Here is a 21,782-nt window from a genome sequence, read left to right as displayed (position 1 = left end):
ACGTCCTGACTGTGCACACGTCTTAAACGTCCTGACTGTGCACACGTCTTAAAAGTCCTGACTGTGCACACGTCTTAAACTGTGCCACGGCATCTTAAACATCCACCAAAGGATGCCAATTTGCTTCTAAAAACTAAGGTTGTAATAAACTGCAAAGTCCATGCTGTTGTTACAACTGGGCTCAATAGCTAAACATTTAATTTAAGAATTCCCTTCATGGCAGCAATTGATTTGGTAGTTAGCATAGGGGCAAAGGTGGGATGCTACGTCTTCAAGAAGAAATTAAAGGCAGGAACCGTGTTCCTTAAAACTGCAGCTTCTGTGTGCCATGTGGGGAAGACCAGTGGCATTCCAGACTGCAATGACCTGCACAGCCCAAGGTCAACACCGGCATGCGGTAGCCCAGCTCACGTGGTCGGCACCGGGAAGACAGGCTTCCATTTTAATGTCCTCAAGGTCGGGACACTAGGACAGAGAGGCCAGGACTGAGAGCAGGGGCCAACCCATCTCGGAGGCCGCTCCCATTCCCACGGGACGCTCCATCTCTCCGCGGTGGGCGCTGCTGTTCCCCTTAGGAAGGTGAGGAGCTGGGTTTAAAGGGAAGCCAGCAGCTTGCCAGGCCCAGCTCTGGGCACGGCCAGCACCGCTCTGCTGTGAGTCCCGCTCCTCAGCCTGGCCTCCTGCCACCTGCTGTGTGACCGACGCCAGGCTCGGCTGCATCCTGGCACGGGTTTGTCAACGATGAGCTTGCAGGCAGGAGGCCGGCGGCTCCGTCCTCTGCGCCTGCACCGTCCCGGCAGCAAGTGCCCACTGCCCGCACGTCCAGACGGCCAAGCACATCCCGACTCGATGCAGCTGCCCCCTCAAATGGAGACTCCATCCCCGAAGCTGTTTCTCCCCAGAAAGAATGGCCGCCACCCCAGTGAAGCCCAAAGGCACCTCCAAGACCTGCCCTGCTCCAGCCCGCCAGCTGCGCCGGGAGGACCGGGCTGACGTGAAGGGAGGCAGGGCTGTGGGCTGGAGCCTAGAGCCTGGAGGCCCCGGCAGAGCCGGTGCGGTGGGTGGAGCAGGCACAGTGCCCACTCCCTCTGCACCAAGCTCTCAGGGTGGCAGGACACAAACCGCGCCTGGCCTTGGCGCCTCCACGAGGAACCTCGGCATCTCCCACACATCTGGCTGGGCTGTGGAGAGGGCTGGGGCAGGCAGGCGGGCCACGGCCATCAGGAACAGCGGCTGGCAAATGCTCTCAAAAGCGGAACAGTGGCCCTGTGCTGGGATTAGGTTCAAAAGACAGTGTGAGGACACGTACCTGCATTGCAGGTTCAATCCTGGCCCTGGTCAGGCTCCTACGGGAGGCAACCAATCGATGTGTCTCTCACATCTATGTCTCTCTCTCTAAACGTCAAGGAAAAAAATATCCCTCGGGTGAGGATTAACAAACAAACAAACACACACACAAAAATGACCCTGGGCAATGGTAGTTCTGGACAGAGCGGGCTGGTCAGGGGGAGGCCCGCCTGCTGCCGCAGCTGAGCTGGACGTGGGGCCTTGCTGGACAACAGATGAGGATCTCCGCACGGCACCGCGGAGCCACCTGGGCCGAGCCCTGCCTGAGGGGTGGTGAGCGGCCCCGCACCAGGAGACGCGGCCCTGCCTGCTCTCCCTCCTTTGTGTGGGGGACGTGTGGCCGAGCCCTCCAGCATCGATGCTGCACAGACAACGCTGGCTGCCAGCTGACCAGGGAACCGCACGGCAGAGCATTTCCAGGCCCGTCTGGACCCTCTGGAGCCCCTGGCACCCCCGCCGCCTCAGAGCAGCCACACCTAAGCTGCCTGAATAACCTAATGTTTGGGCTCATCCTATTAGCTTGTTTCTTAGAACAGAATGAATGATTTATCAACGGCACCTGCTGTGTGGCCCGCCCTGCACCCCGAGGAGCCTGGGCGAGCAGCGGGAGCAGCAGAGTCTCCGTCTGCCTGAGCACCGAGCCTCGCTAGCCGAGCAGCCAGTCTCTGCTGGGAGGAGACAGTCAACGGGTCGCTGATCCTGGCGGAGGACACGCCCTTTTCCAGACTGTAAAGCACCAAGCAGCGTGCCACATGCAGACAGACTGGCAGAGGCAATGGCGCCAACGGGATTACTTGAAGCAGCTCTTTGTGGGCAACTTCCTGAGTCCGCTCCTCCCAAGTTCTGAAAACCCCCAAACCCAGGTGGGAAGTGAAGCTCCGACAAAACCAAGAAGCCCATTAATCTGCAAGAGTAGCTAATCAGCCTCCTGAAATCCAGCAACTTACAAAGTGTCACACAAGAATTCCCACAAGTGGGAGCCAGAGGCCCTCACAGCGCGGGCACAGCGCACGAGACGGCATACCTAGCTGGGCGAGGTCCAGCCGGGTCCAGTGCAGGCCGGTGGGGCAGCTCGCGGACAGCGTCCTGATGAACACCTGGCCCAGGCTGTCCAGTGCCCACAGAGCGTCCTGGCAGGCGGCGTAGGCCCTCATCTCGGTGTCGGGAGGCAGCTGCACGGTGGACGGGCGGGACTGCGCGTGCTGGGCGCCCACGCTGCACAGGTCCTTGCTGCCCTGGCACAGCCACAAGGCGCTGCCTGCGGGAGAGTTTAGGGGGGTCATTGACAAAAGGGCCGCTGCCTCTGGCAGCTGGTACCCATGGCTCCCTCGCCCCCTCGCCCCCGTGTGACAGAAGCTCCATGCGCTTTAAGGCAGCGTCGGAGGGCACACCATGACTGAGCAAGAGACATGCCCGAGATACTTTAAAGAAGTGGAAGAAAGCAGGGCTTAGGGATGGTAGGAAGGCTACGGAGTTGGCCTAGTGGCTCTGACCCGGGATGTGCTATGATGAACACTTGGTGTGTTCCCTCCGCGCTCTGGAGGCCGTGGGGTCAGAGGGCCTCAGAAGCACAGAACCCAGGGGTTGGCCTGCTCTGCAGGGGGCCGGTGCTGGGCCCGCGTGGAAGCTGGAAAGCCTTCCCTTCCCTCCACCATGTTCAGATCCTTAGGTGCAGAAGATTCAGCTTAAAAGGCACAGAACCCTCAGGGGAGTTAAAACCTTGGGCACAATGTGTTATGTAAAATGCCATCTAAAACCTGTGGCCAGGATGTTTGGAATTCAAGATGTCTTTGATTTTGAAGACCTAGAGCAATACCTTGGCCTATGTTAGGCCCAGCCCAGCAGCGCCCCCGGTGAGCAGTAACACGGCTGCAGCGCATGTGTCAGTAGCGTGCGCAGCCATGGCCAGCGTGACGGAGCCATGGCCAGTGTGACGGGGCCTGGCCGCAGGTCTCGGCGGACCAGGGCAGGTTTTGCTGCCAACTCGGAGCTAGCCGAGGTCTCAGAGCTTACCACTTTCAGCACTGTGGTCAGAGCGACTGGGGAGAAGGCATGTTACTGCTCTGACCACGTTACCCACTTCCTAGTGGTGCTGAAGCTTGAATTAACCGACTGCTTCCCCTGAACCACAGACTGCACGACCCCCGTGCCGTCCTGGGAAGCAGCTTCCCAGAGGGGTCACCGGAGTGCCCAGGCCACCACGCTACCGCTCCTGGCTCCCAGCCCGATGCCGGAAGGGGCTGACTTGTGATCAGAGAGCAGGCCTGCCCTGCATGGAAGGTCTGCCGTGCAGGGTCCCGACTGTAAACCAGGCAGGAAGTGGCTGCTGGGGGTGACGGAATTCACAAGAGGAAACGGGAAGGTGCCCAAGCAGCTGGGTGCCCCCCTGGCTCCTGCGCCATGGCCCGGGGAGATGGCTGGAAGTCACCGCTGCCAGCCCTGGCGGCTACACTGTATGTTCCCCTCCTCAGGACGTGCTGTCATTAGACTCACTCAGCTTCACTGCTCTGGATCCTTCTCTCCTGGTCAGGTGGGCCCAGCCCCAGGGGCCCTCGGCTCAGCCCGCAAGGGCCACTGGCCTGTGACATGACCCCACCTTGTCTCTGAGGTCCACTCAGCCACGCCCCCACCCCAACAAGGCCACATGCAGACGATGGCTTTAACTGTGCCACGGCCACGCCTGCCCTGTGCTCTCCACCAACCTTCCTTTGTGGGAGCGGGGGAGGCCAGCACGAAGGCCCATTTGGTTGCAGACGCTGTCCCGCGGGGAACAACGTTGTTCCAGTAAGTGCCTAGGAAGAAGAAACAGGAGCAGGTGTTAAAGAACAAAGAAATGCACACACCCCAGAGCGTGGTTCTAGACCACAGCAGGCCCTGGCCGCTCACGGCTGGTTCCAGCCTGTCCTTACTCGGAGGGCCGAGCAGCACTCGAGAGCCGGCCCCTGTCCCTCTGTGGACACGGGCAAGCAGAGCCACGTCTTGCCCGCAAAGCAGGGGTGCATTTACAGAAAGGATGGGTGCGTGTGGGCTGACAGCGCATTACAGGTCTGGCTAGAGCCTGGCGTTTTCAACAGCGTGATAGTCTTCCTCCAGGAAATGGACTATTCCCTCCTCCTAGGCTCTGCAGGTTTGGGTGAGTTTTTTTCATTTAAATATGAAATTATTAACGTAAAACGGAGCTCCATTTGCTTTCTATCATAATAGGTTCCCAGGGGAGACTGATCACACACCAGACACGGGTCCAAGTGGCAGCAACGACAGATGAAGAAGGGAAACGGACAAGCACGAAGAACGCCTCCGTCCCAACACTCCTCCTCTGGCCTACGTCCCCTTCTCAGGCCGCGCGCGAAGCTTTCCTTTAAACGCCGCCCCTTCCTTGGACCGAAGCTGCCTATCAAGCCGCGTGCAAGTGGAAGCAATTCACCCACCGATGAGACTGCCCTTGGCGACGTGGAGCTCATTCTTGCCCGAGGAGATCCAGACGCCGCTGTTGTTCACCCCCAGCAGGCTGGGCTGGCACTGAAGCTGCTGAGACCAAAAGGCCATGCGCAGCTTATCGGCCACCTTCTCCACGGGCACTTGGGCCGCTGTAGCCACCGAGTGCGTGGCGTGCACGATGGTCTGGAATAAGCTGCACTGGTCGAACACCACGTAGTCTGTGATGCTCACCTGCAGGGACGGCAGACACGCTGTCAGGGCGACCTTCCTGCCGAGAGGGAGGTTCTGGCCCACGTGCGCATGCGTGATAGTGAGGACTGAGGAAAGCCTAGCCGGACACCACCCAACTGCTGTCATGACCCCGGGGGGTTGGATGTAGAGGTGGACATGTCACCTTTTATACACTCTTCTATCACGTGGATCTGTACAAGCCTATGACTGAACATCACCCCCGTACACCTCCAAGACTTTTGTTCTAGTTAGTGAGAATTATTTTGTTTTTAAATTCAGGTATTTCTCATGGACAGCGATGTACAATACTTAGACTATACAATAATAAGCCGTAAAGAGGCATTATAAGTAATAGTTTATTATTTAAACCAGGACGATTAGTCCTTATGCCAGGCCAACAGCCTAAAGCCCCCCCCCCCCCCCCCCCCCCCCCCCCGCGTCTTGGGCTGTAGGCAGCACCTGGCTCAGATGCTGGGCCCTTGCTTCTCTCACGTGACCTGAAAGGTGCTTTTCCGGCGCCTCCTGCGGAGACCCCTCCTGCTCTTCCTAAAACACTTTCCCGCACGTATCTGCCCTGCTGGGCTTTCCACGGGGGCGTCACTGCCCGTTCCTAGGATAGTCTTGTGCCGGGACATGCCCACGTCTCACACAATGAAGTGTTGAGTGAAAGGGACCTCAATGTACAAAACACAGAAACGAAACGGAAATCCCTGTGAAAATCAGCACTGGTGCAAACTCTGCCCCTGGTCAGTGTGAGCTGCTGCCCCCACTGAAGGAGAAGCGGAGGCTTCACCACGTCGGGCCCGGGGCCCGTTCTCCCCCGGAGCCCTCAGAACACGGGCCCCGTTCTCACCCCGAGCCCTCAGAACGCGGGGCCCCGTCCTACCCCGGAGCCCTCAGAACGCGGGGCCCCGTTCTCCCCCGGAGCCCTCAGAACGCGGGCCCCGTTCTCACCCGGAGCCCTCAGAACGCGGGCCCCGTTCTCCCCCGGAGCCCTCAGAACGCGGGCCCCGTTCTACCCCGGAGCCCTCAGAACGCGGGCCCCGTTCTCCCCCGGAGCCCTCAGAACGCGGGCCCCGTTCTACCCCGGAGCCCTCAGAACGCGGGCCCCGTTCTCCCCCGGAGCCCTCAGAACGCGGGGCCCCGTTCTCCCCCGGAGCCCTCAGAATGCGGGCCCCGTTCTCACCCGGAGCCCTCAGAACGCGGGGCCCCGTTCTCCCCCGGAGTCCTCAGAACGCGGGCCCCGTTCTCCCCCGGAGCCCTCAGAACGCGGGGCCCCGTTCTCCCCCGGAGTCCTCAGAATGCGGGCCCCGTTCTCACCCGGAGCCCTCAGAACGCGGGGCCCCGTTCTCCCCCGGAGTCCTCAGAACGCGGGCCCCGTTCTCCCCCGGAGCCCTCAGAACGCGGGCCCCGTTCTCCCCCGGAGCCCTCAGAACGCGGGCCCCGTTCTCCCCCGGAGCCCTCAGAACGCGGGGCCCCGTTCTCCCCCGGAGCCCTCAGAACGCGGGGCCCGCACACGCTGGCGCTGGGACCACGCAGGGAGCCCGCGCTTCCCGGCGTGTGCTCCTCGCCAAGGCCGCACCAGGCCTGGGACAGACGCAGTCCCAGCACCAGGACCTGCTGGTGAGCAGGACGCGATGTAAATGAAGTGCAGCAGCCAAACAGGCTGCTCTCGCGCTGCACAGAACCACTCTTCAGAGGATGCTGCCTTAAATCTCTCTAAAGGTATGCTCCGAGCATCACGACACAACGTATCCGCTCTTCTCTTGGCTCCTTAAAGACAGAGTTTAGTACGCACATGCAGGGAAGCGTGTGTATGTGTGTGTGTGTGTGTGTGTGTGTGTGTGGGTAAAGCCCTATGACATGGTGACGAGTACCGAGAAGGTACTTTAAAGTCCTCTGTGTAACTCTCGAGTGGCACCTGGCATGTAAATTAGAGACGTATGTCACATACACACATTCATCCAAGAGCAAACACACCTGCCTTTCCCAGTCTCACCTCAGGGACCCGGGAGCAACAAGGCGAGTCTGAGGCGACGGTGAAAGCTGCGGCGGTGGAGACCACGCTGAACACGCCGCGTGTTTCACAGCCGCCGAGGGCAGCGCGGCCTTACCTGCCCCGGGGAGACCCCGCACCCGGGGGGCAGACCCTCCTTTGAGAACATTCCAGCCACCCTGGCTGGCACCAAGCCACGAGAGGTGGCTGCTGACACCCCCCTTTCCCAAAGCCCTCCCTTTCGGCGCCAGCGGGGACTCCGCTGCTGAAGTGCCTCCTGCTCAGAGGACTTCCGAACAAGCAGAGAGACTGGAATTGTGGGCTGGGTTTTCCAAACCCATTGTCCAGTCTCTTTTCTGAGTGCGTTTGTCAGGATTAAACATGTCACCCAGCCTCCGATGGACGCCACGGGTTTGTTAACGTGACGCAGACCCTAAGCCACCTGCACAAACAGCCTGCGCTCTGAGCACAGCTCCGCCAGGCACCTCCTGGGTGGGAGGCCTTGGTGCTTCCAATGTGCTGGGATCCAGCAGTCTGACTCAGTAAAACTGAGTACGGTTATTTAATCCCGCCCCCCCCCCCCCCCCGCGCCTGTCTCTTTAGGGAAAAGAGAGGGGCTGTAAGGGGGGAGCAGCCCCACCCCAGGGAGACCCCGGGCCGACCGGAACACCCACTTGCCACCAGTGGTCGTCCTCCCCTTGGGGCTTCTTGGGAACAATGCCAGTTCTGAACCACAGGGTCCCGCGGATGTCCAGCGCCCACAGCGTCTGCTGGTCCCCGAGCGTCACACACACAGGTTCCAAGGCCTGCCGTTCACTGAAACGGAGGAGGACGGGGAGTCAGCATCCAGGCGAAGCTGCAGGGCGTCTAGGCGTGCCAGCAGAGGGCGTCCTGGGGGGTCGGCCTGGGAGAAGACACACCCCACCCACAAGGCCCAAGGAAGGAAGCTGCGCTGAGTTAGGTTACTGTGCAACATCAATGGTTCAAATGCATCGGAGCTTCTGAAAGGCATCCGAAGACCCAGAATGGCAGGAAAGCTCTTGGAAGAAAGTAACCTAAGAAAACAGTGAGCAGAGGCCCAGCAGGAATTCAGGCCCCCAGGCGCCTCCACCTCCCTGTCCCCCTCCACTGTGTGCCGGGCTGTGCCGGGCACTGCAGCTGGGCAGACGCCGCTCTCTCTGGGCATCTGGTGCCATCCTCACCAGCCTCCAGGCTCAGCTGGGCTCCACTCTGCACGGTGCCCTCGGCCTCCACAGGTGGAGCCCGGATGCCCAGTGCTTGCTCCGCTCCCTGGTTCAGGAGCATCGGCACTATGATGGGTCAGTTTACTCTCCCCCGGGGAGCTCCCTGAGGCAGGGCAGGCTCAGTGGTCTTTGAACATCCAGCCCAGCAGTTCTGGCTTACAATGGGTTCTTGCTCAAGTTTCGTGGGTTGCTAAGTGCAAACCAATATCCTAATCTAATTTTCCAAGGGCTATTAATAATTTTACATTAGCAAAATGATTTGATAGTAATTCTGTAATTAAAATTTTGAATGGCATAATGTAACCAAATAAATTACAATTCAGAGGTCAATTTCAATTGACTAGGAGGATAATAAAGAAAACTATTTGGCTCTACAGCACCCGAGATTCAAAGAGAAACCCCGACACTGGGCCGTTCCGAACAGAGACGGTCCTGAGACGGGTGGCGGTGAGGCTCGGGGCTGCACAGGGGGCAGCAGCACTGAAAACGCTGAGCTCTGACCCCACAGGCAGCGCCCTCAGAGGTGGACAGTGTCTCCAAGGTCAGGCTGCTCAAACCGGTTCTGACAACTGCAGAGAACACCATTACCATGGAAACCCTCAGGGAACCAGCTCTTCCCGGGAAGGCTCCCCTGGACGCCTGAGGGGCGCCCTGCTGACAAGGACCAGAGGTGGGACAAGCAGGAGCGGTACCTGACGATGTCACACTTCCACTGCTCGCCTTCAGGACAGAAGCTGCTCACGCCCTCCCGGTACAGGAGGGCTCTCTGCTCCGTCAGCGCCCACACCACGCTGTTCCGGGCTGTCACCTGGGACAGTGGGTATGGGCAGTCGACCTTGATGGCTCTGGCACAGGGGCGATCCACGCTGAGGCCTGCCAGAGAGATGGACAGGAAGCCCCAAACACACAATCAGGATGTCACACCTCATTGTTATTCTGTGTACTTGTTTTCCCTTTTTGGTATTTTGCTATATTCCTTTGTAATAAGTGCTTTTTTAAAAGATCTAGTCAGCCCCTGGTTGGGTGGCTCAGTTGGTTGGAGCATCATCCCATACACAGGAAGGTTGCAGGTTCAATCCCTGGTGGGGGGTATGCACGGGAGGCAACCGATCGGTTTCTCTCTCACACTGATGTTTCTCTCTCTCTCTCTCTCTAAAATCAACAAAAAAAATCTCAGATGAGGATTACAAATAAATGAAATGAAATGAAATAAAATAAAATGTCTAGTCAATTACCAGAGGGAAGGGAGATGGGGGAGGTAGAAGAGGGTAAATGGGGGATAAATGGTGATGGAAGGAGACCTGATTTTGAGAGCTTGTTTGGAGGTTCTAGCAGGGGAGCGCAGCTACTCGTATACCCTTGACCGAAGACCGGTCCTCTTCTCTGGGGGGAAGGTCGTCCTCTTCGACCGAGCGCGCAGCTTCGGGAGGGACGCACATGGATCGGTGAGGGAGGAGGGGGACACCCGCCTAGCCAGCCAGATCAGCCGAATCAACCCTGGCGATCAATGGGGTGACAGATGTCGCAGCCAGATCGCCCTCACATCCGAGACTTGATTTTGGATGGTGAACACACAATATAATATACAGATGATGTAACATAGAATAGTACCCGAAACCTATATAATTTTATTAACTAATGTCACCCCAGTAAGTTCAATACAAAAGGGAAAATAGGTCTTGTCAACATACAATGGTTAAATTGTGCTTAAATAGAACATTTTCAGACGCCCTTGGAAAGCCTAGGAGTAACAACTCAGAGCTGGTACCCAGGGTGTCCCGAAAGCAGCGGAAGCCGGACCAGAGCGGATGCTAGCCTCTGGCTCCATCTTGTCAGCCTGCTTCGTTCCACGGCCTCTAGGCCAATACAGACATGTTAATCATCAGAGGCATTCTCCTTACCAGAGAGTGCCTCTCCAGGGGAGGAAAGTGAAGTCTGTACAAAATGAATGATTATTTACCAAAGACTTGCAGGAGCCTCATGACCAGACCCACCTCACCTAGCACCATCTTCCTCGGACCCCTGCTGGCGCCCAGATGTCCTCAGTCACCAACCACCTCTGGCCCCCCCTCCCCCTCCCCTGACATAAAAGCAGCCTGAGCTCCATTTTCTTAAGAGGGATCTGCGGCACCACGAAGCCTCCCCTCTTCTAGGTTAGGACTTCTCCATAAAGAAACCTTCCTCTCCCAGATTCCGGCACTCTGAGTTTGGGCCTTTCGAAGCAGCAGGCACACGGACTTTGGACGGGTAACACCCAGAGCCAAGAGAGCACCCAGACCCCAAACAACGGGGCCCAGGCCAAGAGCGGCCAGCTCTCAGAGATGCCCTTCCCTGTGGACAGCTGTGCCCCTCAGAGCCTCAGGGTGAGCAGAGGGTCGGCAGCATGAGGCCTCCGGCCACCCTCTCAGAGCAGCTCCAACGAAGGGGCTCAATGTTAACATGAAAACCCTGGGTGTCCTAGGGGAACAGCACGGCCCATCGCTGGGGCAGCACCAGCCCCAGGCCCCCTGACTCCCCACAGGGCTCTCGTCCTGCCTCCTGGCACCCTCTGCCCAGCGAGCCAGCAGGGCCTCCAGGGGAGCTGGCAGAACTGAAATCCCGTATTCTGTGGTCTTCAATGTGCTCCCAACAGGTCACACACACATCTTGCACAATCGCAGGCCTTGGGGTGTACTTCCTTGCACAAACTAGGTGGGGATCACCTGCAGGACTTCTCACCCTTCTGTTAGATCGCTGAAGGAGGAACACACGAGGCCAGAGTGGTGAGGGATTACGAATGTATTCGATCGTCCGCACACCGGGTGGCTGAGCCACTGCTCTACCTATTTTGAAACCCTGTCTCAGGACCTACAAGAAACATGGGGATGCCCAGCAAGGGGCAAAACGGGGAAAACAAGAACCTCATGTCCAGGGTAACCTATTCTCCCCTTTCATATCACTAGTGAGGCACCTGAGACCCCTACTCTTTTCCCCCCTAAAAATAACATCTAGGGTCTGAGTTGTATTTCAGCTCCAGGCCCAGAAAAGCAGCAAAGTCCAACCCCCTGTGATCTCCACGTCCAGACTCAGCAGGAAGCAATTACAGAAGACATGACCTTCGTCCCTATTCCATAAAACAAAAAGGCTGGAATGTTGGGTTTGATGGAGCAGTTGAGTCCCCCGGAACTGGCTTTTCTAGTCGGTTCACTATGGACAGTCCCTTTGCTAAAGTCCATTTTCACTTGCGGTGACCACATTCCATTCTCTCCCCTCCGGGTATGCATAAAGAAGTCTCCGCCCAGAAAAATCCCGCCAAAAGTCCTTTAAACGCCGCTGACTCCCACCAGGCTCAGCCACCTGGTGTGCGGATGATCGAATAAGTTCGTAATCCCTCACCACTCTGGCCTCGTGCATTCCTCCTTCGGCGACCTAACACCTACCAATCCTTGGCCAACCTGAGACTGTAACCCAGACGGTCTAGGTGGAACAGGGCTCGTGTGAAACCACTGCCCTGGAGACTCCTAAGGCACTGCTGTTGAGGCCACCCGCTCCTTCCCCAGGCAGGAGCACCCCGTTTCCCCACCAAGAACAAAACTCAAATGCCCCAGAGCTATTTCCACTGGAAAGGAGACAGAGAAGTAGGCCAGAGACCAGGGTTGGCCCATGACCCAGGAGCTGCCCCCAGGGCTCCAGCAGGCTTCTGGGATGCGCTGGCCCTCCCACAGCTGGGCTCTGAATCTCCAGGAATCAGCCCTGATAGTTCGTAAGAGAGATCACAACATTTGGCACCAGCAACACTGCTGGTTAGAAGATTGATCTTTACGGAAATCCAATATGGTCTCTTGACAACCAGAAAAGAGCTCCTGGCTCTGGCTGGTTGCTCAGTGGTTAGAGCATCCGCCTGCAGACTAAAGGGTCCCGGGTTCAATTTCCAGTCAAGGGCACATACCTGGGTTGCAGATTCCTGGGCCCAGGGTTGGGGCCCATTCAGAAATCAACTAATCGATGTGTCTCTCTCACACTGATGTCTCTCTCTCTCTTTCCCTCCCTCCCACTCCCTCTAAAAATCAATGGAAAAATATCCTCGGGTGAGGATCAACAACAAGAAGAAGAGTTCCTGCCCAATCCGCCCCAGTCCTGTGAATCACTGCTCTGGGACCCCCCCACCCCCCCACTCTGCTGATAGCACACGGACGTGGACTCTCATCAGTCTCCTTTTAGTAAACAAGTCCCCTGTGTCGCCTCCAGCAGCTACGGTTGCCCTCAGGGCAGCTTCCTTGAACTGCTATTGGGAGCAGATAGTTCTCGTTCTTCCCTGACCTCCATGTACGTGTGCAGAGAAGCGGGCTGTGTCTGGCTGAGAAACCCAGGCACAGCCACGGGAGGTGCCAGGGGCACTTCTCTCAGCCCCGACCCTGAGGGGTAAGTGACATGCAGTGGTCACCAGGAAGGAGACTAAGGATGTTTCTGTTCCTCACTAAACAATCGTTCGTTGGTTCTTGCCCTAAATGTGTCCTGGCTGAATTTGAATCAGTAGCAGGAAACAGCTAACACATGCTCATGGAAGCACCCTCTTTCTAGAAGTGTTCATTTCAATGGCTTTTCAGCCTCTTAGTGCTCTGATGGTTCCCACAAAGCAGGGCGCAGAAAGCAGCCGCCACACCGGGCCGTTACCTGTCTGCAGGTACAGGTCTCCGTTGGTCCTGATGACCCAGGCGGCGTCCTCACTCAGTGCCACAAACACAGCCTGCGGCAGTGCCTCGTACCAGTGCCGCTTGCCCTTGATGGTCACTTTGCCACAAGCAAAAGCCCGGTTAGACTTCTGCTCAATCTTCCAGAGGAGGGCTCCTGCGGAGGAAGCTGCCGTCAGAATCAGGTGGAAACACTCCACCTGGCGCTGGGGGGGGGGGGGGGGGGGAGATTTCTAAACGCCGCCCTGGCTTCAGCCCTCACTGGGGAAGAGCCCCCAGTGCCCAGGTTTGAGTCTGTGGCCACCCCTGCCAGCTTCGGGTGTCCTGTCATGTAGTGGCGCCAATCTGACCTCATCTGTGAAACGGCCAGACCACATCACCAACACAGCACGGGGCTGGCACCTCACAGGCACTCATCACACTAACGGGGTGGGGCCTTCATCCTTAGTGGCCGCGGGGAGACCAGGTGAACACGTGGGTCACCGTGCGCCCTGAGGCAGGCGGGCGTCCTGCAGGGCGTCAGAGGGCGTCGCTTCGGGACCAGCTCCCGGGCAAGATGCAGAGAAGGAAGCATCTGGCCTGGCTGTGCTTTCTTCACTCAGAGGGATTCTGAAGAACAGCGACGAAGGGGCGGGGCAGAGGAAGGGAAGACGGGAGGGCACTCTGCAGATAGGGGGTGTGGCACAGGCCGGGCACCGAAGTGGGAGAAGCCACCCGGCCCAGGAGTGACGGAAAGCACAGCAGCTGGGCCAGAGGGTGGGCCTGAGGAGAGGAAGCAGGACAGGTGCCCCGGCAAAGCTCGCCCCAAATGCCACGGCTCAGGGCCCAGGCGCTGACTCCAGACGTGGCCCCGAGGCCATCACAGCCAAGAGCACCCACCTTCTGGGCAGAGTTCTCACTAGAGCAACGCGGGACAGGAGGGTTGGAAATGCAAGGCAAGTACTATCATCAGGGAAGAATCAAAGCTTCTAAATGGCTGAGGAGGTGACCCCAAAGGTAAAGGACAGAAAGAGAATGGAAACACACAATCATAATGCCCACTAACAGGAGGTCATCTCAGTCGGTCTCTAAAGGAAAAAGATTCTTCAAACAAGCAAAGAGATCACACAAAGCCACCCTGACAAGCTAGCATGTTAAATGGTGACAAAGCCCAGGGGGAGTCAGGGAAATCCATTGCAAAGTCACAGAGGACAGTCCAAGGTCAGAGACGCACTTTAGCAGGACTTCCTACCAGCTTCCTAGCGACAAACCAGGCACCACCCGGCAGATACACAGAAACACTTCTGTCCTGCCCGCCTGCCCCCCAAACAGGTGAGATGGGAAACACACGACTAAAGAGACGAGCAGGCATTGCAGCCCAGTGGCTCCTCCTTCAGGGACCGCCGCTCCATCAGGTAAAAGTGGCCGGACCGTGGCATCAGACAGTGGATGCTCTTTCTTTCTACAGTCAGGGAGCAGATTATTCACCCAGAGAATGTATGTATATAGCTCACTTAAAAATTACTTCTAAAAAGCAAACCAAATAGTCTGAACGTATCCAACATGTGCATCGACTCACCTTCCTTAGTTCAGTTGCTTTAAAGCAACACTAAGAAAGAGAAATGCATTTTATTTCTGTAAGGAGCATGTTAACATCTCCTCCATATCCTCAAAATTCAAGCTATTTGTATAGCCTACAAGAAATGTTCATGTGTTACCACTGCAATTAATAAAAAAATAAAAACTCAGACTGAACATCCATTTACACTATTGAACTGATATCAAATGAAGCAATCTGTTTGGAGAAAAGTCCTCCTCTTGTGGGGACGGGCGGGGGAGGGTGGGGAGAAGCTGTCTGTGGAACGGGCTGGGCTGTAGGGACCTCCAGTGCGGGCGGTGACCCCGGGGCGGCAAGCAGAAAAGGGCGAACCTGAGGGCGAGACTGCCACCTGCTGGACGGCATCTTCAAACTTCTGCCAGCGCAGCCCGGCACCCCGCAACGCACTGCAGAACAGGCCGCCTCTGTAGTCCAGGCACCAGACGTGCTTCTCCGAGACCCCCAGGCTGAGTATGCCGTGGCCGGGGCCAGAGTAGCCCATCCAGCTTTCTGCAAACTGAGGAGAGCCGGTGAGTTTAAGGAGAGCCGGTGAGTTTAAGGGGAGCCGGTGAGTTTAAGGAGAACCGGTGAGTTTAAGGGGAGCCGGTGAGTTTAAGGGGAGCCGGTGAGTTTAAGGAGAACCGGTGAGTTTAAGGGGAGCCGGTGAGTTTAAGGAGAGCCGGTGAGTTCTTGCAGAGGACACGCTGCGTCTGCTGTACTGTGTCATCCCTGACAGCACTGCTGTGCTATGCGTCCTTCCTAACGTCATGCTTACATGGAAAGACCTGGCTCTGTCCCACAGGAACAGCCCACCTTACAGACACGTGTCTGTGCATCACCTCACCACCGACATTAGCAGAAGCAGCTCTGCCACTATCTTTGCTGTGTGTGTGTTTTAATCAATTTTTAAAATATTTATTGTTGAAAGCATTACAGATATCCCCATTTTCCCCCATTGACCCCTTCTAGCCCACCCCCGTCCCCACCCCAGGCCTTCACCACAGTACTGTCCGTGTCCATGGGTTGTGCATATAGCAAGTTCTTTAATCTCTCCCCACCCACCCCGGCTGTTGTGTTTTAACCACATTTTCAATCACTGTCCCAATCCTCACGCACAAGGCACAGGGTGTGGCTCCTAGGAATCTGGCCAGGATGCTCTGTGGGGTGAATTTTGAGGACTAAGGTTTTCCTCAGGGGCACGAAGGCAGGAGAAAGGTCCTCAGAGTGCCAGCATCCTTTCCTCTGGGGAAGGACTTCGCCAAGCTCTGGCCTAGAGTCCCCCGAGCCTGCCCCTCACCTTGTCCACCTGGCGCCGCCACTTGCTGTCATGTGCACTGTGGCGTCCCCGGCTCCAAACAGCCCGGCGGCCGAGGCCCTCAGCACTTCGTCCCAGGACAAGTAAGCTGTGCGTTCCACTTTCGGGACAGCACAGCAGAGGTTGTGTGTGTGTGTGGGGGGGGGGTCTGGGGCCAGCCTGGCCCTTCACTTGCTATGTGTGAGCCATCCAACTGTCCCAGGCTCAGCTTCCTTCTCTGTAAAGTGGGACAGCCGTGCCTACCCGCTGGCTTGTTTTGTTTTTGGAGAAGTAACGCGTTAGCTTGTGAGTGCCTGGCCTGGTGCCTGCCCAGATGGCACCAGCACCAGCGCCGAGAGCCTGGTGGGATGTGCAGGGAAAGCATAGGTGGCTGCAGCTCGCACTCACACCCACTCACACCCACTCAGGAGGAAAAGTTACAGCACACGGATCATTCCGAAACCAAACACCTCTAATAGTAATTTCCTGCTAAGGGACGTAAACACTAATTAAAAAGCACTTTTTATATAAATGACCAAGGACGGTTCATAACCATCTCCTGGCTGCGTGGGCTAGGAGCCCGCAGGCACTGGACCCAGCCCGCGGGAGCCCTGGCGCCAGTACTGCCGGCCGAGGAGCCAGCGCGGGAAAGGGCCGGGTTCCTGCCGCTGGTGCCGTGGGCGCGCCTGAGGGGGCGGCGAGGACAGCCCCCGCCTCCCACCTGCTCAGAGCCCTCGCCACCGCCAGTGCTGGTCCTCTGCCCACCGGTGTCTGGAACGGCCAGGCCGAGTCAGGCCTCCCCGAGGCGACCAAAACCAGTGCCTGTGCTGGCAGGACGCTGCTCGTGCGGGGACGCGGGTTTCTGAGCAGGGACACAGGTCAGCACGAATCCAGGCCATCGCGGGCCCTGCACCGGAAATGCCCCCAACCCAGACCTCAAACACTTGTCCCGCCGGTTTTGCAGTAGAAACAGAATCTCTTTCCATAGAAAGGAACACAGGCCGCCGCCGACGTCCCTAAAGACAGAAGCCATCATACCTGATCGGACTTCAGCAGCCCAGCATCGTCGTCGGCGGGCTGGCTCAGGTCCTGCAGGGAGCGGCTGCCTCCGAGCTCCGCCACACTCGTCTCCGAGGACGAAGAGGGCAGCCCTTGGGCATAGATGTCCTCCTCGTCGCTGGACGTCAGCACCTGATCCCGTGAGGAATGCTCGGGGCGAGAGTCCTGGGCGCCGGCCGCCAAGGCACAGACAGGAGGGGTCAGCCGCCCGCCCAGACTCCCCAGGTCACATTCGGAAGCAACCACTGCTCTCTGGCCCACGTCATCATCAGTGACAGCGTGCCAGGGATCGGAGCCGAGGTGGCCAGGAGCCGCCATGTGCGTCAGCAGGCCCTGCTCTCTGCCGCTCTCCTTGGCGCCGCCTTGGTTCGCTCTGGCCTCCAGCAGCCTGCCCTCGGCACTGGGGACCCCGCGAGGGCTGGAAGGCACGGGGGGCAAGTCCAGGAGAGAGGCTTCAGACGACGTGCACTGGGGGTCCTCGGGCTCCCAGCCCCCCACCCCCTGGGCCTCAGCAGGGCTGTCCTGGTCTTGGCAAGGTGACTGTCTGCTACTGGGTCCATCGTCTGCAGGACGAGGCTCTCCCTCGAGCTCTGTGACCTCGCCACCTTCCACGTCTCCCCTCGGGTGCAGGGGTAAGCACAACCCCCCACCGTGCAGCTCCAGCTCGCCTGCCGGGCTCCATCGCGGGATCTCCATCCTGTCATCTTCGCTGAGTAAGTCAGGGGCGGGCTCAGGCGCCTCCAGGACACTGAATGCCTCAGGGTCATGGTTTTCCCGCAGGACACCATTCACCTCACCACTGAGGCTGCTGTCCCAGTCGGGAGACTCTGTGCTCAACCGATCCACCATGCTGCCCAAACTTGAGGTCGTGGACAGCAGGTCTGTGTTCAAGGACTGCGGACTGTCACCAGGAAATTCACAGCAGGGAGTCGATTCAAGGGAACTGTGCCAGGCGTTCCTGCTTCCGCCTTCTAATTTAAAATAAGAATGTTTAAAGTGAGGTATGGTTCTCCATAAAGACATGAATCAAAAACCAACATTTTAAGACCCTGGCCAGGTAGCTCAGTTGGTTAGAGCATCGTCCCCAGTACGCCAAGGCTGTGGGTTTGACCCTGGTCAGGGCGCACATAAGAAGCCATCAATGAATGCATACCTAAGTGGGACAACACTCCTCTCTCTTCCTCTGAAAGAGTTTTGGCTTAAGAAAAAGTAAAGAAAAAAATGTTTTAAGTAAATGAAAAATACATTTTAAACTGGCAAAGAACAAACCTCTCAAGTACAAATTACGCCAACACAGGGATATTTTTTTTTTTAATTTTTATTTTTTTTAATTTCTTTATTGATTAAGGTGTCACATATTTGTCCTCATCCCCCCATTCCCATCCCACACCCCTCCCCTTGGATGCCCCAACCCTCTGTTGAACTTAAGCATTGGTTAGGCTCATATGCATGCACACAAGACCTTTGGTTGATCTCTCCCCCCTCCCCCCACCCTCCCCTATCCTCCCTCTGAGGCCCGATAGTCCGATCGATGCCTCCTTGTTTCTGGTTCTGTTCTTGTTCATCAGTCTATGTTGTTCATCATTTCCCCTAGATGAGCGAAATCATGTGTCACTATAGATATACTTATAAGAATTGAATGTGCAACGAGCAATAATAGTTATGCTGACAGGCAAATGAATCAGTCTGTAGTGAGTTTCTTTCTGGACCAACAGTTCTTTTGAGACCCAATATCAATGTCAACCGGTTCCCTATGAGTACATGTCGGCACTGACCCCTCAGCTCTGGATGGTGGACAAATGGTGGTAATGCAGGTCCGACTCCCTCTGGTTTGGTCTCGGCTGGACCCAGGGGCACTGCTTCACCCGGATCCAGGGGCCCACGGCCTCACCTGGACCCGGGGCCAGGCTCACCCGGCTCCAGGGGCCCGCGGCCTCGCCCGGACCCGGGGCCCAGGGCTCACCCGGCTCCAGGGGCCCGCGGCCTCGCCCGGACCCGGGGCCCAGGGCTCACCCGGCTCCAGGGGCCCGCGGCCTCGCCCGGACCCGGGGCCCAGGGCTCACCCGGCTCCAGGGGCCCGCGGCCTCGCCCGGACCCGGGGCCCAGGGCTCACCCGGCTCCAGGGGCCCGCGGCCTCGCCCGGTCCCGGGGCCCAGGGCTCACCCGGCTCCAGGGGCCCGCGGCCTCGCCCGGTCCCGGGGCCCAGGGCTCACCCGGCTCCAGGGGCCCGCGGCCTCGCCCGGTCCCGGGGCCCAGGGCTCACCCGGCTCCAGGGGCCCGCGGCCTCGCCCGGTCCCGGGGCCCAGGGCTCACCCGGCTCCAGGGGCCCGCGGCCTCGCCCCGACCCGGGGCCCAGGGCTCACCCGGCTCCAGGGGCCCGCGGCCTCGCCCCGACCCGGGGCCCAGGGCTCACCCGGCTCCAGGGGCCCGCGGCCTCGCCCCGACCCGGGGCCCAGGGCTCACCCGGCTCCAGGGGCCCGCGGCCTCGCCCCGACCCGGGGCCCAGGGCTCACCCGGCTCCAGGGGCCCGCGGCCTCGCCCCGACCCGGGGCCCAGGGCTCACCCGGCTCCAGGGGCCCGCGGCCTCGCCCGGACCCGGGGCCCAGGGCTCACCCGGCTCCAGGGGCCCGCGGCCTCGCCCGGACCCGGGGCCCAGGGCTCACCCGGCTCCAGGGGCCCGCGGCCTCGCCCGGACCCGGGGCCCAGGGCTCACCCGGCTCCAGGGGCCCGCGGCCTCGCCCGGACCCGGGGCCCAGGGCTCACCCGGCTCCAGGGGCCCGCGGCCTCGCCCGGACCCGGGGCCCAGGGCTCACCCGGCTCCAGGGGCCCGCGGCCTCGCCCGGACCCGGGGCCCAGGGCTCACCCGGCTCCAGGGGCCCGCGGCCTCGCCCGGTCCCGGGGCCCAGGGCTCACCCGGCTCCAGGGTCCCGCGGCCTCGCCCGGACCCGGGGCCCAGGGCTCACCCGGCTCCAGGGTCCCGCGGCCTCGCCCGGACCCGGGGCCCAGGGCTCACCCGGATCCAGGGGCCCGCGGCCTCGCCCGGACCCGGGGCCCAGGGCTCACCCGGATCCAGGGGCCCGCGGCCTCGCCCGGACCCGGGGCCCAGGGCTCACCCGGATCCAGGGGCGCACGGCCTCGCCCAGACCCAGGATTCAGCCTCACCCGGACCCAGGGGCGCACGGCCTCGCCCAGACCCAGGATTCAGCCTCACCCGGACCCAGGGGCGCATGGCCTCGCCCGGACCCAGGGGTACGTGGCCTCACCCGGACCCGGGGCCCAGCCTCACCCTGACCCAGTGTCCAGCCTCACCCAGACCCAGGGGCACGCGGCTTCACCCGGATTCAGGACCCAGCGGGGTTTCGTCTTCTTGATCCCATTTCCTGTTGGTCAATTCCATCTCAGTAATTCCTTCGGCCATTTTCTCAGAGCTCCAGGGCAGCCGCCACAGAACTCGTTGGGCGGCGGGCTCGGCGAAGCTCCGGTGTGCCCGGTGCGCGGCAGCGGGCTGGTCCGGGGTGGCTGCGTCAGCCCTTGGGTCTGCAGCGGTGGCCAGTCACCGAGCGTGCGCACCTGGCCGCTTCCGGGGCGTTGAGATTCTTGAAGGACTCGGAGGTCAGCAAGCGCGGAGTCTCCCACCCCATGACTCCTAGGGGCTCGTCTGTCCGTGCTCGGCAGCGAGTGGGGCCTTCCCCTCAGCCGGAGACCGCTGGGGGAACTGCGCCGAGCACGTTCCAGGCCGCCACTGTGTCGTCTGAGCCGTAGTTCTTAAAGTGTGATCTTTGGGTCGCCGGCATCAGCATCATCCCGAGTACCCCTCTCTTTTATTCTAGTTGTAGAGCGTCTGCTCAGTCAGCCCTCCGGTGGTTCTGGATGGTGTCTGCTCCGCTCTCCTGTCGTAGACTCAAAATTGTTGTGGTGGGCAGCAATCAGGCTTCCGCCCTATGCCTCCGTCTTGGTTTTCCTTTGTATAGTTAAGTCTTGATTGTTGTTGGTGTCGCTGGGAGGAATTGTCCTCCAGGCCAATTGGCCGTGCAGATCCTCTGTGTCTATAAAGGAAGAGTTGCTGTGTAGGAGACAGATTTATGGGCCGGGTCTTGGTGCAGCAAGGCTTTGGCGCTCATTGATTCTGCCTCTGGAATGTGTCCTTTATGCGAGTGGTTGAAGTCTGGTGTCATCTCACACCGACCACTAGATGCCCTCGTTTCTGGGTCTCCAATGGTGTGTAGGTCAGCTACTACCTGAGACCACTCAGCAGGACTTACGGCAGAAACTGCAGTTTCCTCCTCCTGTCTGAGCGTCCCTAGAGCAGTCCGACTAGAACCGCAGTTTATCTGGTCAAGCTGCCATAGGGCAGGCCACCCACATGCAAAAGCCATTGCTTGGAGCCCAGGTGTGCCTGCCAGACGTGCGGGGCGGGTCTGCAAAACGAGCGGGGCGGGTCCCAGGGCGGGGCGGGTCTCAGGGCGGGGCGGGGCCTCAGGGCGCCACCAGGCCATGGCGAGGCGAACCGCTCTGGCTGTAAGTCTGCTTTTTCTGTTTTCCACGTTTCCAAGCCCCCTCATTCCGCACTCCAGCGCAGCAAACACTGATTGCTGGGCGCACCTCCACAAGGAAGTGACTCCCACTCTCCGACAGGAAGGCCGAGAGTCGCGCCTCTCCCCGCAGGCGTCTGGGGAGCTAATCTCCCCTAGGGTTGGAACAAAAGCCACAAGTCCCTTCCCCCGACCCACGCGCCTCCGCACCTCAGTTTCTCCAGAGTTCGCTCTTTCCTCTTCTCTCTTAGCTGTAAATCCATCATTCAGCCAGCTCTCCTGTGGTTCTGGGTGGCAGACGCTCTGTGCGCGGCGAAGTTCCTTTGTTTAACTTTGAAATTGTTGTGCGCGAAGTTCCTTTGTTTGATTCTGCTGCCTTCTTGGTCCTCCTCTCT

General features: G+C 59.1%; 1 protein-coding gene across 2 annotated transcripts in view; it reads right to left on the bottom strand.

Annotated features, from left to right (window-relative positions):
* The window catches only part of TECPR2 (tectonin beta-propeller repeat containing 2), a 71,912-nt gene that overhangs the window by 21,927 nt on the left and 28,203 nt on the right, over nt 1-21,782 (bottom strand). For both annotated transcript variants that reach the window (XM_079767873.1, XM_079767874.1), the window contains 8 exons: nt 16,835-17,826; nt 14,836-15,019; nt 12,910-13,083; nt 8,949-9,129; nt 7,687-7,828; nt 4,776-5,016; nt 4,050-4,139; nt 2,372-2,605 (listed from right to left, as the gene is read on the bottom strand). In XM_079767873.1, the coding sequence (XP_079623999.1) occupies nt 2,372-2,605; nt 4,050-4,139; nt 4,776-5,016; nt 7,687-7,828; nt 8,949-9,129; nt 12,910-13,083; nt 14,836-15,019; nt 16,835-17,826 (2,238 nt within the window). The remainder of the gene's footprint in view (nt 1-2,371; nt 2,606-4,049; nt 4,140-4,775; nt 5,017-7,686; nt 7,829-8,948; nt 9,130-12,909; nt 13,084-14,835; nt 15,020-16,834; nt 17,827-21,782) is intronic.

This window comes from Cnephaeus nilssonii, assembly GCF_951640355.1.
Source record: "Cnephaeus nilssonii genome assembly, chromosome: 4".
NCBI lineage: Eukaryota > Metazoa > Chordata > Mammalia > Chiroptera > Vespertilionidae > Cnephaeus > Cnephaeus nilssonii.
Note: the sequence above shows the minus strand (reverse complement) of the source record. Positions and strands in the feature narration are given on the sequence as shown.